The sequence below is a fragment of the Pocillopora damicornis genome, chromosome 14 (genome assembly GCF_964200805.1).
Source record: "Pocillopora damicornis chromosome 14, jaPocDami1.2, whole genome shotgun sequence".
Classification (NCBI taxonomy): Eukaryota; Metazoa; Cnidaria; class Anthozoa; order Scleractinia; family Pocilloporidae; genus Pocillopora; species Pocillopora damicornis.
In genome coordinates, this window is record NC_142683.1 from 19,082,705 (window position 1) to 19,096,967 (window position 14,263).

At 40.2% G+C, this 14,263-nt stretch overlaps 1 protein-coding gene across 2 annotated transcripts; it reads left to right on the forward strand.

The window, feature by feature from the left end:
• The first annotated feature begins 2,289 nt into the window (after positions 1-2,289).
• LOC113682011 (uncharacterized) lies at positions 2,290-13,309 on the forward strand. Of its 2 annotated transcripts, XM_089194772.1 has the most exons (4): positions 2,290-2,368; positions 7,652-8,584; positions 8,855-9,463; positions 10,166-13,309. In XM_089194772.1, exons 2-4 carry the CDS (start codon positions 7,654-7,656, stop codon positions 11,815-11,817), a joined length of 3,192 nt encoding a protein of 1,063 aa, XP_089050898.1. In that variant the 5' UTR covers positions 2,290-2,368; positions 7,652-7,653; the 3' UTR covers positions 11,818-13,309. The 2 variants fall into 2 exon arrangements, with proteins under 2 accessions (XP_089050898.1, XP_089050899.1); XM_089194773.1 differs by lacking the exon at positions 2,290-2,368 and having other exon boundaries at positions 7,519-8,584.
• The last annotated feature ends 954 nt before the right edge of the window (positions 13,310-14,263 follow it).

Genomic DNA, 14,263 nt, shown 5'->3' on the forward strand with positions numbered 1-14,263 from the left:
TCTTGGGAGTTAAAGGATTAACAGACACATGCAGATTTTTTTCCACGGAATGCCTGTGGCTGAGTTCCTTTTTCGTTGCATGGACAAATTGCAAAGGTAGCCAATAGGAATGCGTAAAATCTTAATCGATTTTCATCTTATGTAAACATTGGCGGTTGGATTGACAAGAGGAAACCTTTGAAATTGATTTCCGCATATCTATAATTTTACTCAGTCAAAAAACTAGTGGTCACAGTATTAAGTGCGTTCTGAGGTATTTTCGTTCCGAGGCAAAAAACCTGAAAAGCTGGAGAAAACCGTGTAAACAAAGATCATTGTGTTACAATGCAAATATATATTGAGCTACTGTAAGGCGATAAGTGACATAGGATTGAAAAATGGTGGAATTTTGGCTTGTGCAGGCGTAGAAAGATTTCGATTCCAGCAGCTAAATTTGACGAATTTTGCAAACGGAAATTCGATGAACGTAAGTTACTATTTTTTTGTTGTTTTTCAGGCTGTACATACGTTAATTATTCTGTGGAGTCGGATGGTTACCATAACTGTGGATCTCTTCGTGATTTTCCGGAATCTTGGCTTTTGAAATAAGAGCAACCTTGCATTGAAGCAAGGCCAATAACTACAAGTTCACAACCATGTTTCATCATGTACGAGTTGGTATTGATTAGATAAAGGAGATTAATTTATTTGCCATGCTGAGGTGTTTTAATCGATTTCTTTCTAACCACAAAATTAAGTACAAATCGCCAGGAAATAACTCAGTACCGTCTTTCAATTGTATTAAAGCCTGTTTTCGTACCTATTGACGTTTTTGATAGACACATTACGGTGACTGAAAATATACGTTCTCAAAATTGTCTTGTAACATTACAATGAAGATTAAACTTGGAGGAGAAAATCGATGAAACTTTTTTATTCCAAGTAATTTTGTTTTTTAGATCCAGAACGTGGTGAATTTCAGTAATAACGAAAACTATATTCAGCTTCACCGTTCAATCAAGTTTTTGTTTTATCATTCCTTTCATATCAAAAATGGATACTCTCTTAGAGCCCACACAATGATCTCCGGGAAGCTTTTAATCAAGGAAATCGTATTTTCTCTGAAACTGGGAAAATCTTTTTTTTTCTATTTCTTTTCTTTTAAATCGACTGGAGACGCGCTTGGGACGATCTGCAATATTGCTTATTTTCTAGGTTCGTCTTGACATGTTCGCGTTTTTTTAGTCTACGATGTTAATGATTGAGGCTTTTTCGAAAAATGTATATTTTTTTGTTACAAAAAGGTATTTACGACATTTTTGATAGCTTGAGATTTTATAAAACATTTAAAGATAAAAAGAAACGCTATTAAAACATGACTTTTTTCCTTGGCGTGATAACAAATGTACTGCCGAAGTATAAAGCTGTCTATATTCTAAGTTGGCAATTTACATTATCAACTAAAAATAAAACTAAATAATCTTAAACACCCCCACCCCCCCCCCCCCAACACAAACGCAACACCTCAGTTTCTTTGGAAACTTAACTTGCTCCCTATTTCCGAACAGACACACGGCAACTTGGGATCTATTTGTCAAATAGACAGATATTTCAGAGCCATTTCCCTCAGCAAAGGTTCGTTCCTTTCCTGCTTTAAGATGCCTTTTGTTTTTCCTTGTGATCTACGTTTGTTTGAAATTAACTAGAAAAAATACAAACGAAGAAATTTAATTGTCTTTATCTTGACATGCGCTGTTTAAGACATTTGTGGTTAACATAAAAATGCTTGCAAGTTGAACAGTCGTACTAACAAAATGGAATTCCCCAGAAATACTTTTTTCCATAGCCATCTACGAGGGCCCTAGGGAGTGTAGAAATAATGGACTCCTGTCTACGAGAATGTCTGATAACAGTTTAATAATATTTTCACTCAAGTGGGCGCCGTCTTCTATCATAGTTTCTTATTTCACAAGATCGTGGCCTTATCCTGTTTTTATTGATTCAATTCGCTTGATTGTCGATGGCTTGTACAAGAATGTCTCTGGAATGATTCTCGTGATTTTCCGTGATCGAAAACCAGAAAAAAACCATTAACGATACTACATCGCGCATGTAACGATAGAATCGAAAAAGGAAAATAAATAAGTGCTTTTCTGAAGGGTTCCACTCTTTGAACAAAATAAGGTTAACAATTACATGTCCAGAAGTCTTGACGAGGTGAAACGGACCGAAGGACTACAACTTGATGCCCTACCATCCCTTTCCTTATGTTATCTTTTTGTTGGGCTCTCCCATGATACGCTGCGAACCCGTTCGCTTCCGCTTTTCACGGGTGTGAGTCTGCCGACGCTAAAGACTTCGATGTAGTTCGAACGAAAAGACTCTGAAGGTAAGACGCTTAATGTTACATTTCCTCTGCATCAGCTAATCTCCAACTCCTCGTTTAAAGTTATATTTAAGATCTGTTGAAGTTATAGCTTTTGTGATTAAGAAACCCGTCGAATGAGCGTAATTTAAGTGACGTTGTCAAATAGCTCTCAGATGGAAATCTGTGAGATTTTCATTAGTTTCGAGTCTCTAAGAAATGTTGTTTGCGATGCTTGAAGGATGATTGACCAGCAGAACAGCTCAATCAGAACTTTACTAGTATTTTGAACCTCGTTCGGTTCCTGTTCGGTTAAAATTTAGGTTGAAGTTCACAGAAAATGATTAGAACGACCAGCATGTAGTTACCTTATTGCCATTGCCAAGCTCCGGCAAATATATAAAATTCTTTGTTTTTGGTAAGTGATGCATCGTACATTGTTACTTCGGGAGAGAATAATAATGTAAAACTTGTGTATCTACTTCTGTAATTCACAGGGAGTAAACGAAGTGGGTGACTATCGACCACGTCGTGACTGCTAAATGTTTTCTTTCTTGTGTCACGCAATGTACTACATATTCTAGCCCGCCTAGTCTCCCTTCTTTGCGCAAGCGTATTTCAAGTCTCTTGTAATTGAATAATGTATTCACGTCCTTAAATAGAGTCGTTTGATAACCAGGTGAAACTGAGAACCTATGTAGTTTTATTAGTGCTGAACTTCCCAAACATGCATTCATTTATTTTTGTAAAAAAATATATAAAAAGTAAATTAATGGAAATCAGGCTTCTCCGTCATTTGCATATTTAAGTTTTTCTAGGCGCTGTCATAAAAAGGAAAGCTTGAAAAGTAAAAGGATAACAAACTATTTGCGTGAACAATCCTTAAATGTGATTTAAAAAAGGATGCAGGTCTTGAGATTTCAAGTCACTCGTTCGACCCCCTTTTTATGTTGCTGTTGTTAAAGGGGATAAGATCAGAGTATTTCAGGTATTTTGTACAGTTCCTCTTCTATTTTATTATTTTATTTTATTTAACAGCTTTATTGGGTACGTCTACAAGCTCAAAATGAATACATATACAAGGAAAGGGACAAAAAATGGATAGACATACGCCAAAAGGGTCAGTGCGAACGGGACATGGAATCCCATGCGGGGCACTACCCTTAATAAAAACGAAAAAAAAAAAAGAATGAAAAATGTAAAAACTTACAGTGAAAAAGTGCTAGATAACTAAAAATCAATGACAGGGACACGACCTAACAATTGACCACGTGCACGGACTATTAACATCAAAAACTGAACGGACAAGAGAGAACATGTGTTTTGCTACAAAAGTTCGAAAGGCGGTCGGGTTAGAAAACTTGGACGGGGGTGATAAGGTACAGACGTAGTTCCAGAGTTTAACAGTTCGGTTGAAATAGGAGGCCTGAAAGGTACTTGTTTTACATGAAGGTGTTGTGAGATTGAAGGAATTACTTCGTCTGGTGCGGCCGTGGGAAATAAAAGAAACAAAGTTAAGGATGTTTAGATCCGTGTAGTTATTCAGACATTTGTAAAGAAACACAAGGTCCTTAAGTTCGCGGTCGTAGGCGAGAGGGAGCAAATTCAGCTTGATAAGCCGGTCTCGGTAGCTCATTTCCCCAATTCTGGTGCCTAGAATCCATCTTGTTGCACGTCTTTGTACTCTTTCAAGCTGACTTTTGAGACTGTGTAAATGCGTGACTTTCGAACTTGCGTGACATTTGCGTTACAGTTGGCCTTTGTGCCATTTGATTCCTTTAAATAGTTTTTCTCTCCCGCTTTCATTAATCGCCTGTTCATCCAAAGTTAATTTATAAAGTGTGATTTCAAGCCACCGGCGTATAGGGACTGATATGTAAGTTGTTTTCGCCTTTTTTGTTGTTTATCTCGTTTCGAGCAAGCTCTTTCGTCTTTATTTGTATATATATTTTGTGTTTGCCGTAGCATTTGGTTCATTTATTAGTTCTTTTATTATGTTAGATTCATTTACGCTGTTAAGTCGCCACGTGTTTAATTGAATACAATCTATTATATAAGTCCCTTTTTTAATTCGTTTACAGTTTACGAGATTGATTAAAGTTATGTCCCTGTAATATATCCCCTGGATTTGGTTGGCATTTTTCTCCGGTCACGATTTTCTTGGTATTTCATCGAGCCTTGATGTTCGTTTGCCGCAACAGACTGAATTGGGCTGGGGACCACACTTGCGTTGCATAGCACAGTTGTGACTTTACCAAAGCCAGATAGAGGGACCGCCTGACTGAAACATCGGTCAGAAAAGGGCATGTACGCTTTAGAAGCCCAAGTAGCTTGTTGGCTTTTGCGATGATGGTATGGACATGTGAATCCCATGAAAGGGAGCTAGTCACAATAACTCCGACATCCTTCTCACTTGTGACCCGCTCAAGTTGTACATGATTGAGTTTGTAGCCGTAGATAATTGGGCTTTTTTTGCGAGTTACTGAGAGGACTTTGCATTTTGATGAGTTAAAGCGAATGTTATTTCGCATGGCCCATGCGTTCATGTTGGTTAAAGTGTTCTGCAGAGATATGCAGTCCTCAACACCTTTGATGCTGCGATATGCCTTGGTGTCGTCGGCATATAATGCGGCCATCGCACCTCCTGCAGTTGCATCAGGCAGGTCGTTTATAAAGATCGTGAAGAGCAGGGGTCCCAACAGACTCCCATGAGGGACACCGGAAGTGACTGGTGCCCATTGCGAGACAGCACCATCAACAACTACACGTTGGACGCGCTCGTTTAGATAGTCTGAAAACCAGGCTAGTAGCTGCCCCGAAACGCCGTAGGCCCTTAACTTAGACAGGAGAATACAATGGTCCACCGTGTCAAACGCTTTAGCGAGATCCAAATAGATCACGTCCGTCTGTACATTTTTATCCAGGTACTGTCCTATGGTGTGTAGAACAGACAGTAATTGTGTGACACACGATCGATTTCGTAGAAACCCGTGCTGTAAGAGGGTGATCAGATGTATGACGTGCTCATAAAGGTGATTAAACACGCAGCGTTCCTGTATTTTGCTTACAATGGGAATGAGCGAAATAGGTCTATAGTTGTCGGCGGGTTCTTTTGAGTCTTTCTTGTGAATTGGTGTTATGTCCGCCGATTTCCACTCACTTGGAATTTTGCCGCTTTTAAGTGAGTTGTTAAAAATAGCGCAGAGACTTGGTGCTATTTGTTCGCTACATTGTTTGAGCAGTCTCGTTGGGATGCCATCAGGACCACTGGCTTTTGAGATGTCTAGCCCTTTCAAGTGCTCTCTCACCTCTTCTATTGATATTTCTATTTGCGAGATTTCCATATCAGTTCTCAGTGGTATGTTAATTTGAGGTCTGTTTACATCGGAGGCTGCTGGAAGGAAAACAGAACAGAAATATTTATTGAAGAGGTCTGCTTTTTGTGCTGGTTCCTTTGCAGACACACCGTTGTATGATATCACCGGGCTTGTGCCAGATCGACCACCTAAAATCGCTTTGTGGTAGCTCCAAAATTTCTTTGGGTTGTCCTTAAACGACTGCTCAATTTGCGCTAAGTACTGCCGATGTTTAGCGCGAATTACGTACTTAATATTTTGACTCAATATTCGCAATTTTTGTTTGCGTTCAGGGGTCTTGTTCTGACGAAATTTTTTCAAAGCTGCGTACTTCTTTCGAATCAGATGCCGGACTTCCCCGTCTATCCAAGGGGGAGAGTTAGTGTCGTGAATTGTTTTTACTGGTATATGATCTATTACGGCAGTCAGAAACAGATCTTTCCAGTTTGACCAGTGTTCATTTATATCATCCGAAAAGGCTAACTCAAAGGGAACTCGAGTAAGTGATTCCCGTAGATCATCAAAATTTCCATTCTTAAAGTCGAAGACTTGTCTCTTCACCCGTTTTGCTCTTTGAAACTTTAGTCGGATATCAAACTCAATAACATAGTGGTCTGTGGGAAATATACCTTCCCGTGGATGAAAGGTTAGAACGTTCTCGATAGTCTCAGGCCAATTACACAGCACAAAGTCAAGCTTGTTACCGGCAATATGCGTGGGGCCAGGGACAGTCTGATAAAGAAAATTGTCACCAACAAGATCACAAAATATTTTGTGGTCTGCGCGACTACTGTTGTTTACTGGAGTTGTTGTTGTTTCATCGTTAGCCCAATTGAGTTCTGGCAGATTGAAATCGCCAAGCAGCAATATACAAGCTGACTCTGTGTTTTTCCGTAGAGATGAGTTAAGTTCCAGAAGAGGTTCGGGCGATGAATCAGGGTGATAAAAACAATAAAGGGTAACAGTTTTTATATTTCCAGTCTTCAGATCCACAACAACCAATTCTGCGCCATCCTTCTCTAAGTCAGGTCGTCTTTTCACTTCAATGCCTCCTTTAACCGCAATCATTACTCCACCAGCACGATCTTCTCTGTCCCGTCGAAAGATGGAATATCCTGGTATGATTTCACTGTCGGTTACAGAGTTATTAAGCCATGTTTCAGTGACCCCGACAACGTCGAAGTCCCCGCTAAAGACAATCTGTTGTAAGATGGTGATTTTGCATATTTTGCTTCGGTCAGAACCTTCGGCAGTCACGATTGCTTTTAAACTTCGTGCATTCAGATATAGTGCTCGCAGATTGTTTCTCTGATTCGGATGGGGACCAGGGTTCGATGCAATATCCATACAGATAGTTATATCGATGCCTTGATGGAAGTCAGGAGGCGAACGACAAGTTTGACCATGTTTGGTCCAGCATACTTGATGTGGACGAAGTTGGTTTGAGATTCGGCGGCTCGCAGCATTTCTTTTGAGATAGTGGGCTTGAAAATTGTTGGTCGATTTCAATGAGCACTCCGAAGAGCCGTCTCCAAGCTGGCTTGGAAGCGTGTGTGCCAGTAGATTAACTACAAAAGCTAGTGATATAACCCAGAGGCAGAAAATAGCGGCCATCTTGAAACGAATAACGTCGCTTATTGAATGTCTTACAACTTGCCTTCTTACATGGGCTTAAGAAAAACACGTCTAAGTTTTTGAACACCAATTCCTTGCTGGCAAAATCATACCCTCAAAACGTGGAATATCTAAGTATTATTGAAAGCAATCCGTTTTGATCCTCTCCTCTTAAATCATCCATCCATGCTATTTAAGCAGGGACGTTTTATGTTAGCCGAATCTGTCTTTTGTGAGGTTAACCGCTCACTCCGTTGATCTATTTCACAGTTTGGGTTGCAGTCATGAGGTAAGGAAGGTCCGGTAACTGATACTGCCACAATTTTTTCTTCTTTAGAAATGGCTGCCGCTCTGGACCCAGATGAGGTGCTTCGTTCTTCGAAAGGGAGAGATAATTTTCAACGTCTGGCTCGGCTTTTGATAAGTGGAGGTACTGTGCTATTGAGGGAGGCTTTTGATATCAAACGTCCGCCAAGTAATTTGTCCACAACACTTCAGAATCCAGCCACGAAGAAGCTACTTAAGGCAGCAAAGCTCACCAAACCACAGTGGGACTGCCTGTACCCTTCTCCAGGGATGTATGGAAAGTCAATAGACTTTGATATAACTCTTCTTTTCCGGTTGCTGAGGACGATATGTGGCCTCACCCCTCCTGTCACGGGCTGGGATGCGCTGCCGGCAAGTACAGATGACAGTTTAGAAGCAGATTTAGCTAGAATCAAATATTACCGCAATTCGATGTATGGTCATGTGACCGAGAACATGGAGATCTCAGATGACGAGTTTTCAGTTCGTTGGAGAGAAGTCAGCGAGGCTCTTGTGAGAGTTGCGGGTCAAATCAGCCCTGCAAAGGCAAAAGAATGGAAGAATGCTATTGATACATTTTTAAAAGATCCCCTAACAGAGGAAGACAAGAGACATGGGCAGGAATTGCGACAGTGGTACCAGAATGATACAGAAGTAAAGGAATACCTGGAAAAGGTCGAATCTTCAATGAACCATTTGGAGAAAGAAGCTCAATACTTAAGGCAAGAGGTTCGAGAAGAAGCCCAAGATATTAAAGATGAGCTCGGAGGGAAAGTAGAATCTACAGCCCAACAAGTGCAGCGCTTAGGACAAGAAGTTCGAGAAGAAGCCCAAGACATCAAAGATGAGCTCGGAAGGAAAGTAGAATCTACAGCCCAACTCTTGAGGCAAGAGTTTCGAGATGAAACCCAAGACATCAAAGATCGATTAAAACTGGGTGGGCGACCCAATTCCTCAGCTGGAGGTCAGCTTGTTGATATTTACTGTATATCTATTACTAGTAAAGTATTTTTCCTTTTACATAAGCACTTACGTAACGCACAAGGGTCACCTGTACGGTGCACGTTGTACACTTTTTATGACAGAAATGGCTTCATATATTTTTGAAGCGGAGAAATGTCAATTATTTCTCGTTACTTGACTATAGCCGGACGACCACTCATACTAATTGCCTGTTTTGCCTCTGTTGTGAATGGTTAGTCGCTGCAGTTACTGACACTTTTTCCCCTTACAGTTAAAATTCGAATGCGGATTGATTGTGAGACCATCCCAGACCCTCATCCGCCACTTGAGACATCTGAGACAGCGGTTATAGCCAGTCAGGGTACCCAAGCTTATGGCGACGAGCTGGTAGTTACTGGAACGTCAGAAGGAACGTCTGAAGACACACAGGATACCCAGATGGTAGTTACTGGAGTTAAACGTAAGGCAGTGGAACCTGTTGCATCTGCTGGTCTACCACTCGCGGGAAGAACAGAAAGCGCCGAGGAAGGAGGTTCTCAAGGAGTTATGAATTTCATCGCGCGCAAGTACTTTCAGACAGTTGACACAACCAAACCTGAGGAATTAAATGGTTTTCTACGGTTTTTAACAGATGTGCGCAAAGTTCTAGTCCTAGACGCTCAATCAGGAAGTTTGTTATTGACAGCACTATGTAGCTCATTGGAAATACTGGATGCCCTGTGGTATGACTATTGTACAGGTCACCTGAATGACATGGCACAGAAATATCTTGTGACAAAGGACGTTCTGAAGGAGTTTGGCTTGACTGAGCTGAAACTGACAACAACTATTCAGGGGGAGGAGTACATGGCTGCACGAAAGTTGTTTCTGCAGGGTTCCGGTGAGTACACAGAAAATGTTTCGGAGAGCTGTCTTTAACCGAATAAATAGGGCATCGTCGTCGTAAATGGTTTAAAACACGTTAGCATAGGTTTTCATGTTTTGTTTTTTTTTATGCTTTCTCATACATGTTTACAAATTTGTTGTTTCATCACATTCAGACAGGTATCATTCAAGAAATTTAATTATCAGATCTAATACTTGTGCTCTCTTTATTTAATCGAGAGATGAGGATCGAGGACAGAGGGAGGCGACGCTAAGACGTCCTCACGACCTTTTGACATTTTTAGGAAACTGATCCAACTCCTTTATATTGGGTTAGCCCAAAGTAGTAAATATCTTGTCAAGTCAATAGTTTAACAAAGTGAACAAATTTCTTTGAATAGCCTGCTAAGAAATGCATGGTCGTCAATTTGCAGAATTGTTCTCTATAAATCACTGTAAAAGAGGAAATTTATGTGACCCGAGCACTCAATCTGGCTATCCTTCTCTCATACTGATAGACAGATTCGTACTGGGAGTGGCTAAAATGATCGAAAAATACTTTACAAAGATAGCTTGAATATATTTGCGATGGATAAAGCTTACAATAATCAATCACTCAAACAATTTATAAGGGCGTCTGATGATGCTACCTGCTATATCATCTCTAATCTTGAATGAAGCTGATGTAAATTCTTTTCATATTTGCTTTCATATCAAGGTCCACTTGGAATAACAAGTAACAGAAGTATCGAAATCGTCCAAAAGTCGACATCCTGTGAAAACCTCCACGCTATCGCACCAGGAACAATGGAAAAAGGTTCTGTTGGCTCACCAGAGAGCAGACTTGAAAAACTTGAAGGAGTTCCGGACGATATCCGTGTTTTAAAGGGGGAACTGGAGGGAGATCTTCCCCCTGAAACGTTGTCAAGGCCACCGCGACGGCTAAATCTTCGAGGTGGCGAGCAAATCTTTGTAAAAACATTGACTGGAAAGACGATCACTTTGGAAGTGGAATTGTCAGACACCATTGAGAACGTGAAAACAAAAATTCAAGACAAAGAAGGAATTCCACCGGACCAGCAACGTTTTATCTTTGCCGGGAAGCAATTGGAAGATGGCCGTTGTCTGAGTGACTACAATATTCAGAAAGAATCAATACTTCACTTGGTTTTAAGACGGCGTGGTGGCATGCAAATCTTTATAAAAACATTGACTGGAAAGGCGATCACTTTGGAAGTGGAACCGTCAGACACCATTGAGAATGTGAAAACAAAAATTCAAGACAAAGAAGGAATCCCTCCAGATCAGCAACGTCTTATCTTTAAAGGGCAGTCATTGGAAGATGGCCGTTGTCTGAGTGACTACAATGTTCTGAAAGAAGCGACTCTTCACTTGGTTTTAAGACTGCGTGGTGGCATGCAAATCTTTATAAAAACATTGACTGGAAAGACGATCACTTTGGAAGTGGAGCCTTTAGATACGATAAAGAAGGTGAAACGGAAAATTCAGGACAAAGAGGGTATCCCACCAAACCAGCAACATCTGATCTTTAAGAGGCAAGAACTCAAAGACACCCAAACGTTAGATGAATACAAGGTCACAGACAAATCTTCGGTACATTTGCGACTCGAGGACGAACTTGATAGAATGCTTATCAATGTGGAGTTTTCAACTGGAAGGAAGATTTTTATAAATGCTTCACCAAAGGATGATTTTGAGAGCGTGAGAAAGATGATCTATGATAGAGAAGGGATTCCAGTTGATCAACAACGCCTCAGTTTTGCTAGCAAAGAAGTTGTAGACGACCACCTTCCTCTGAGTGAATACCACAATGAGATGGAATTATCTTTGCAACTGGATGTGAAACAACAAAAGAATGAATTCCTTCTCCATGTGAAGACACCAGCTGGAAAAACAAAGATCAAAGTTGAAGCTGTATCGGGAGATACCATCCAGGATGTGAAAAGGAAAATAATGGAAGAGATTGGAATACCGCCACATCAGCAACTACTTATGTTTAACAGTCAGGCAATTGAAGATCAGCGCCGCACGCTGGAAAGCTACGACATCAACAGCGACTCCATCATTGAACTGGTTATTAGAAGAACACATGGCGATGAAAGGCACATTTACGTGAAAATGCATAATGGTATAAGAATCGTAGTAGATGTATCACCGGAAGATACCATCGCGGACGTGAAAGAGAAGGTAAAAGAAATGATAGGAACGCCAGTCGACAAGCAGCTGATCACTTTTGGTGACACAAAGCTCGAAGGTGACAACAAACTGAGCGATTTCGGTGTGGAACATGGATCCACAGTTTCAATGATCACCAGTTCTACCACTCAGAAGAAGTGCATCGTAAGTTAACTAAACTAGGCCTAGCAAATAAATTTCAAAATGGAGCGCTTAATTGTGGACGACAAAGAGATTTGACAGCTCCATAAAAGAACCAGACAGACTTTTCTTCAATCTGGTAACGAGTTAAAATGCGATGTTTGAGAGAATCTTTTCAGCTCGTTTCATAGATCTGACAATGCAGATACCACTGATCACTGAAATTATTTAACCTGGAGTTAGTTCCAAGATGGCCAATCACCAGGGGATGACAGATCTTGCGCTAGGCTTTGGCGCGCAAAACGGATTTTGAGTCGTTTGCACGTTCGATTTTCTATTTTGTTGCTTCTAGGCGTTGTTTCCTCGCCGCTTTTTTTTTAACAGAACAATCTCCAAAAACTTTGTACACCCCCTAACTATTATCCAAAAAACAGAGCTAGTTTTCTTTAAGAATTTCATTTATCGAAAGGCATTAGAATCTTAAAGCATGTAAAAGATTTAGGAATGTAAATCACGATAGGCTTTTTATAGAGAGACATTTATACTGATAACGTTTTCCAGCATTCATTTCTGAGTTTCAAGATATCTCTAGGTAACTATGTAACAGTCGTTTTGCTCGGCCGTATGCCTTTACGTGACCGTCTTAGTCCCTATCGCAACCTTTACAGGACGTCACGCCATTCTTCCTCGCGTGACATGCGAGGGAGGCTGTGATGATCTCAGATCAGATATAATCTGAGATGAACTTTCCTCGTTTAGAATTTTGATATGCTAAATACATTGCAATTTACAGTTTTTTACTTGCGCACAGTTGGTTTAAACCGGCGCGTCACGTGATCGAATATGCCTCGGCTAAGAATGGGGAATATGCGAGGATACACCCGAAATGATGTTCCCCAATGTTCTACTACGATAAAAGCGTTCGTTTAAAATAGAATTGAAGATGGAAGAGCATTAAGTTACCGTTACAGAAGAAGGCACATGTTCGTTTGTTGATAAGTCGCACCACAGACTACACTGAAAAGTAAACATCCCACGCAGCAAACAGTAAGTTGTTCGTAAACATTTTCCCCGCGCGTTGCAAAACTGTTTGAAGGATAACAGACACAGTACTTGTATATTGTTCTGGAACATAAGCTGTCCCTCGAAGCTCACAGCTTTCCTCGAGCTTTGCTATCGGTAAACTGTTCGCATCTCGGAACAGATAGTGTCCGCGGACAAATATAGGTGCGGATTTTCACGCCAAACGGAAGCTATTATTTTTATATTTACAATATTCACTCTGGAGTCTTAAGATATTGTGAGATAACCATGTAATAGTTTTTCATTTAAACCATATGCCTTGCGTGACAGTCTTAGTCTCTTTCGCAACATTTTCCATCCGAAGGTTAAGTCACACTTGATATGACTCTTGTGTGTTTTTAATTGCGAACCATACGCAATTTATGTAAATATTTTTTAAACATTTGAAGTTAGACGAGATGTAGATGAAAGTTTTTCATAATAAACCTTTTTTTATCATCCATAATTTTGAACAAGATTTGTTTCTAAATAATTACTACTTTCCTCACTGAAGATTTAACTCTTTATTTTTAAAGATTTAGCTCCTTATTTTTGGTAGAGTAGCAAAGGGATGGTCCTGCTCCCGTCTCACGCAGGAATTTCAGCAAATTCACGCGTCACGAATTTAAAAGGGAAAACTTCAAATCTCAACTTCCCCCGCCTATTGTGAAATTTACACGTCACGTACTATACTGGGCTTACTCACGCTTTACGTGTATACCCTTTGTAACCCTCTTTTAGGGGTACACGTTACACATGTGAGAAGTCTCCAACAGTTTTCAGCCTTGAGTAATATAATATCCCACGGGTATCATCCTTTGATAAGTTGTGTAAAAGTGTTTTTGTCCAGTCATTGTAAATATGACTCATTCACAGGAAAGATATGAGTTGCACATGACTCTTCAATTCGTTTTACATAGTCAGTAGCGTAAAAGCTGAGAAATGACACAACAGGTGTTAAATGTACAGTTTTCTATTTAAGGCATTGAAGTTCTTTAACAAATTCTTAAGTTTTTTTGGATGAGAAATACGAGATTTGAAGCGTTTACAAGTGTTGGAAACTTGGTCCCAGGCACCTCTCTCTCCCTCCTCGGAAATATATGAAGGTAGAGGAGCTCGGGAACAAGGTTCTTATTTTCGTTGCAAGGCCTTTTGAAGGAACTTTTCCTGATTAAAAGCGAATGCAATTTAATACAAAATAACCTCAACCCTCCAAATAAAAATCATCCCCAGCTAGTTACATGCTTAAATTTTGTGGTGCTGATAGCTGTTGATAACATCGAGTTCCGCTTATAGTTAAGTTTATTCCCTCTAAATAAAAAGCCCACGGGATAAAAGATTTTTGCGATGTCATGTTGAAAATTAAATAGCCTTCTTGATCAAGACAGCAATATTTGACTTAAAACTGACTTGAAAC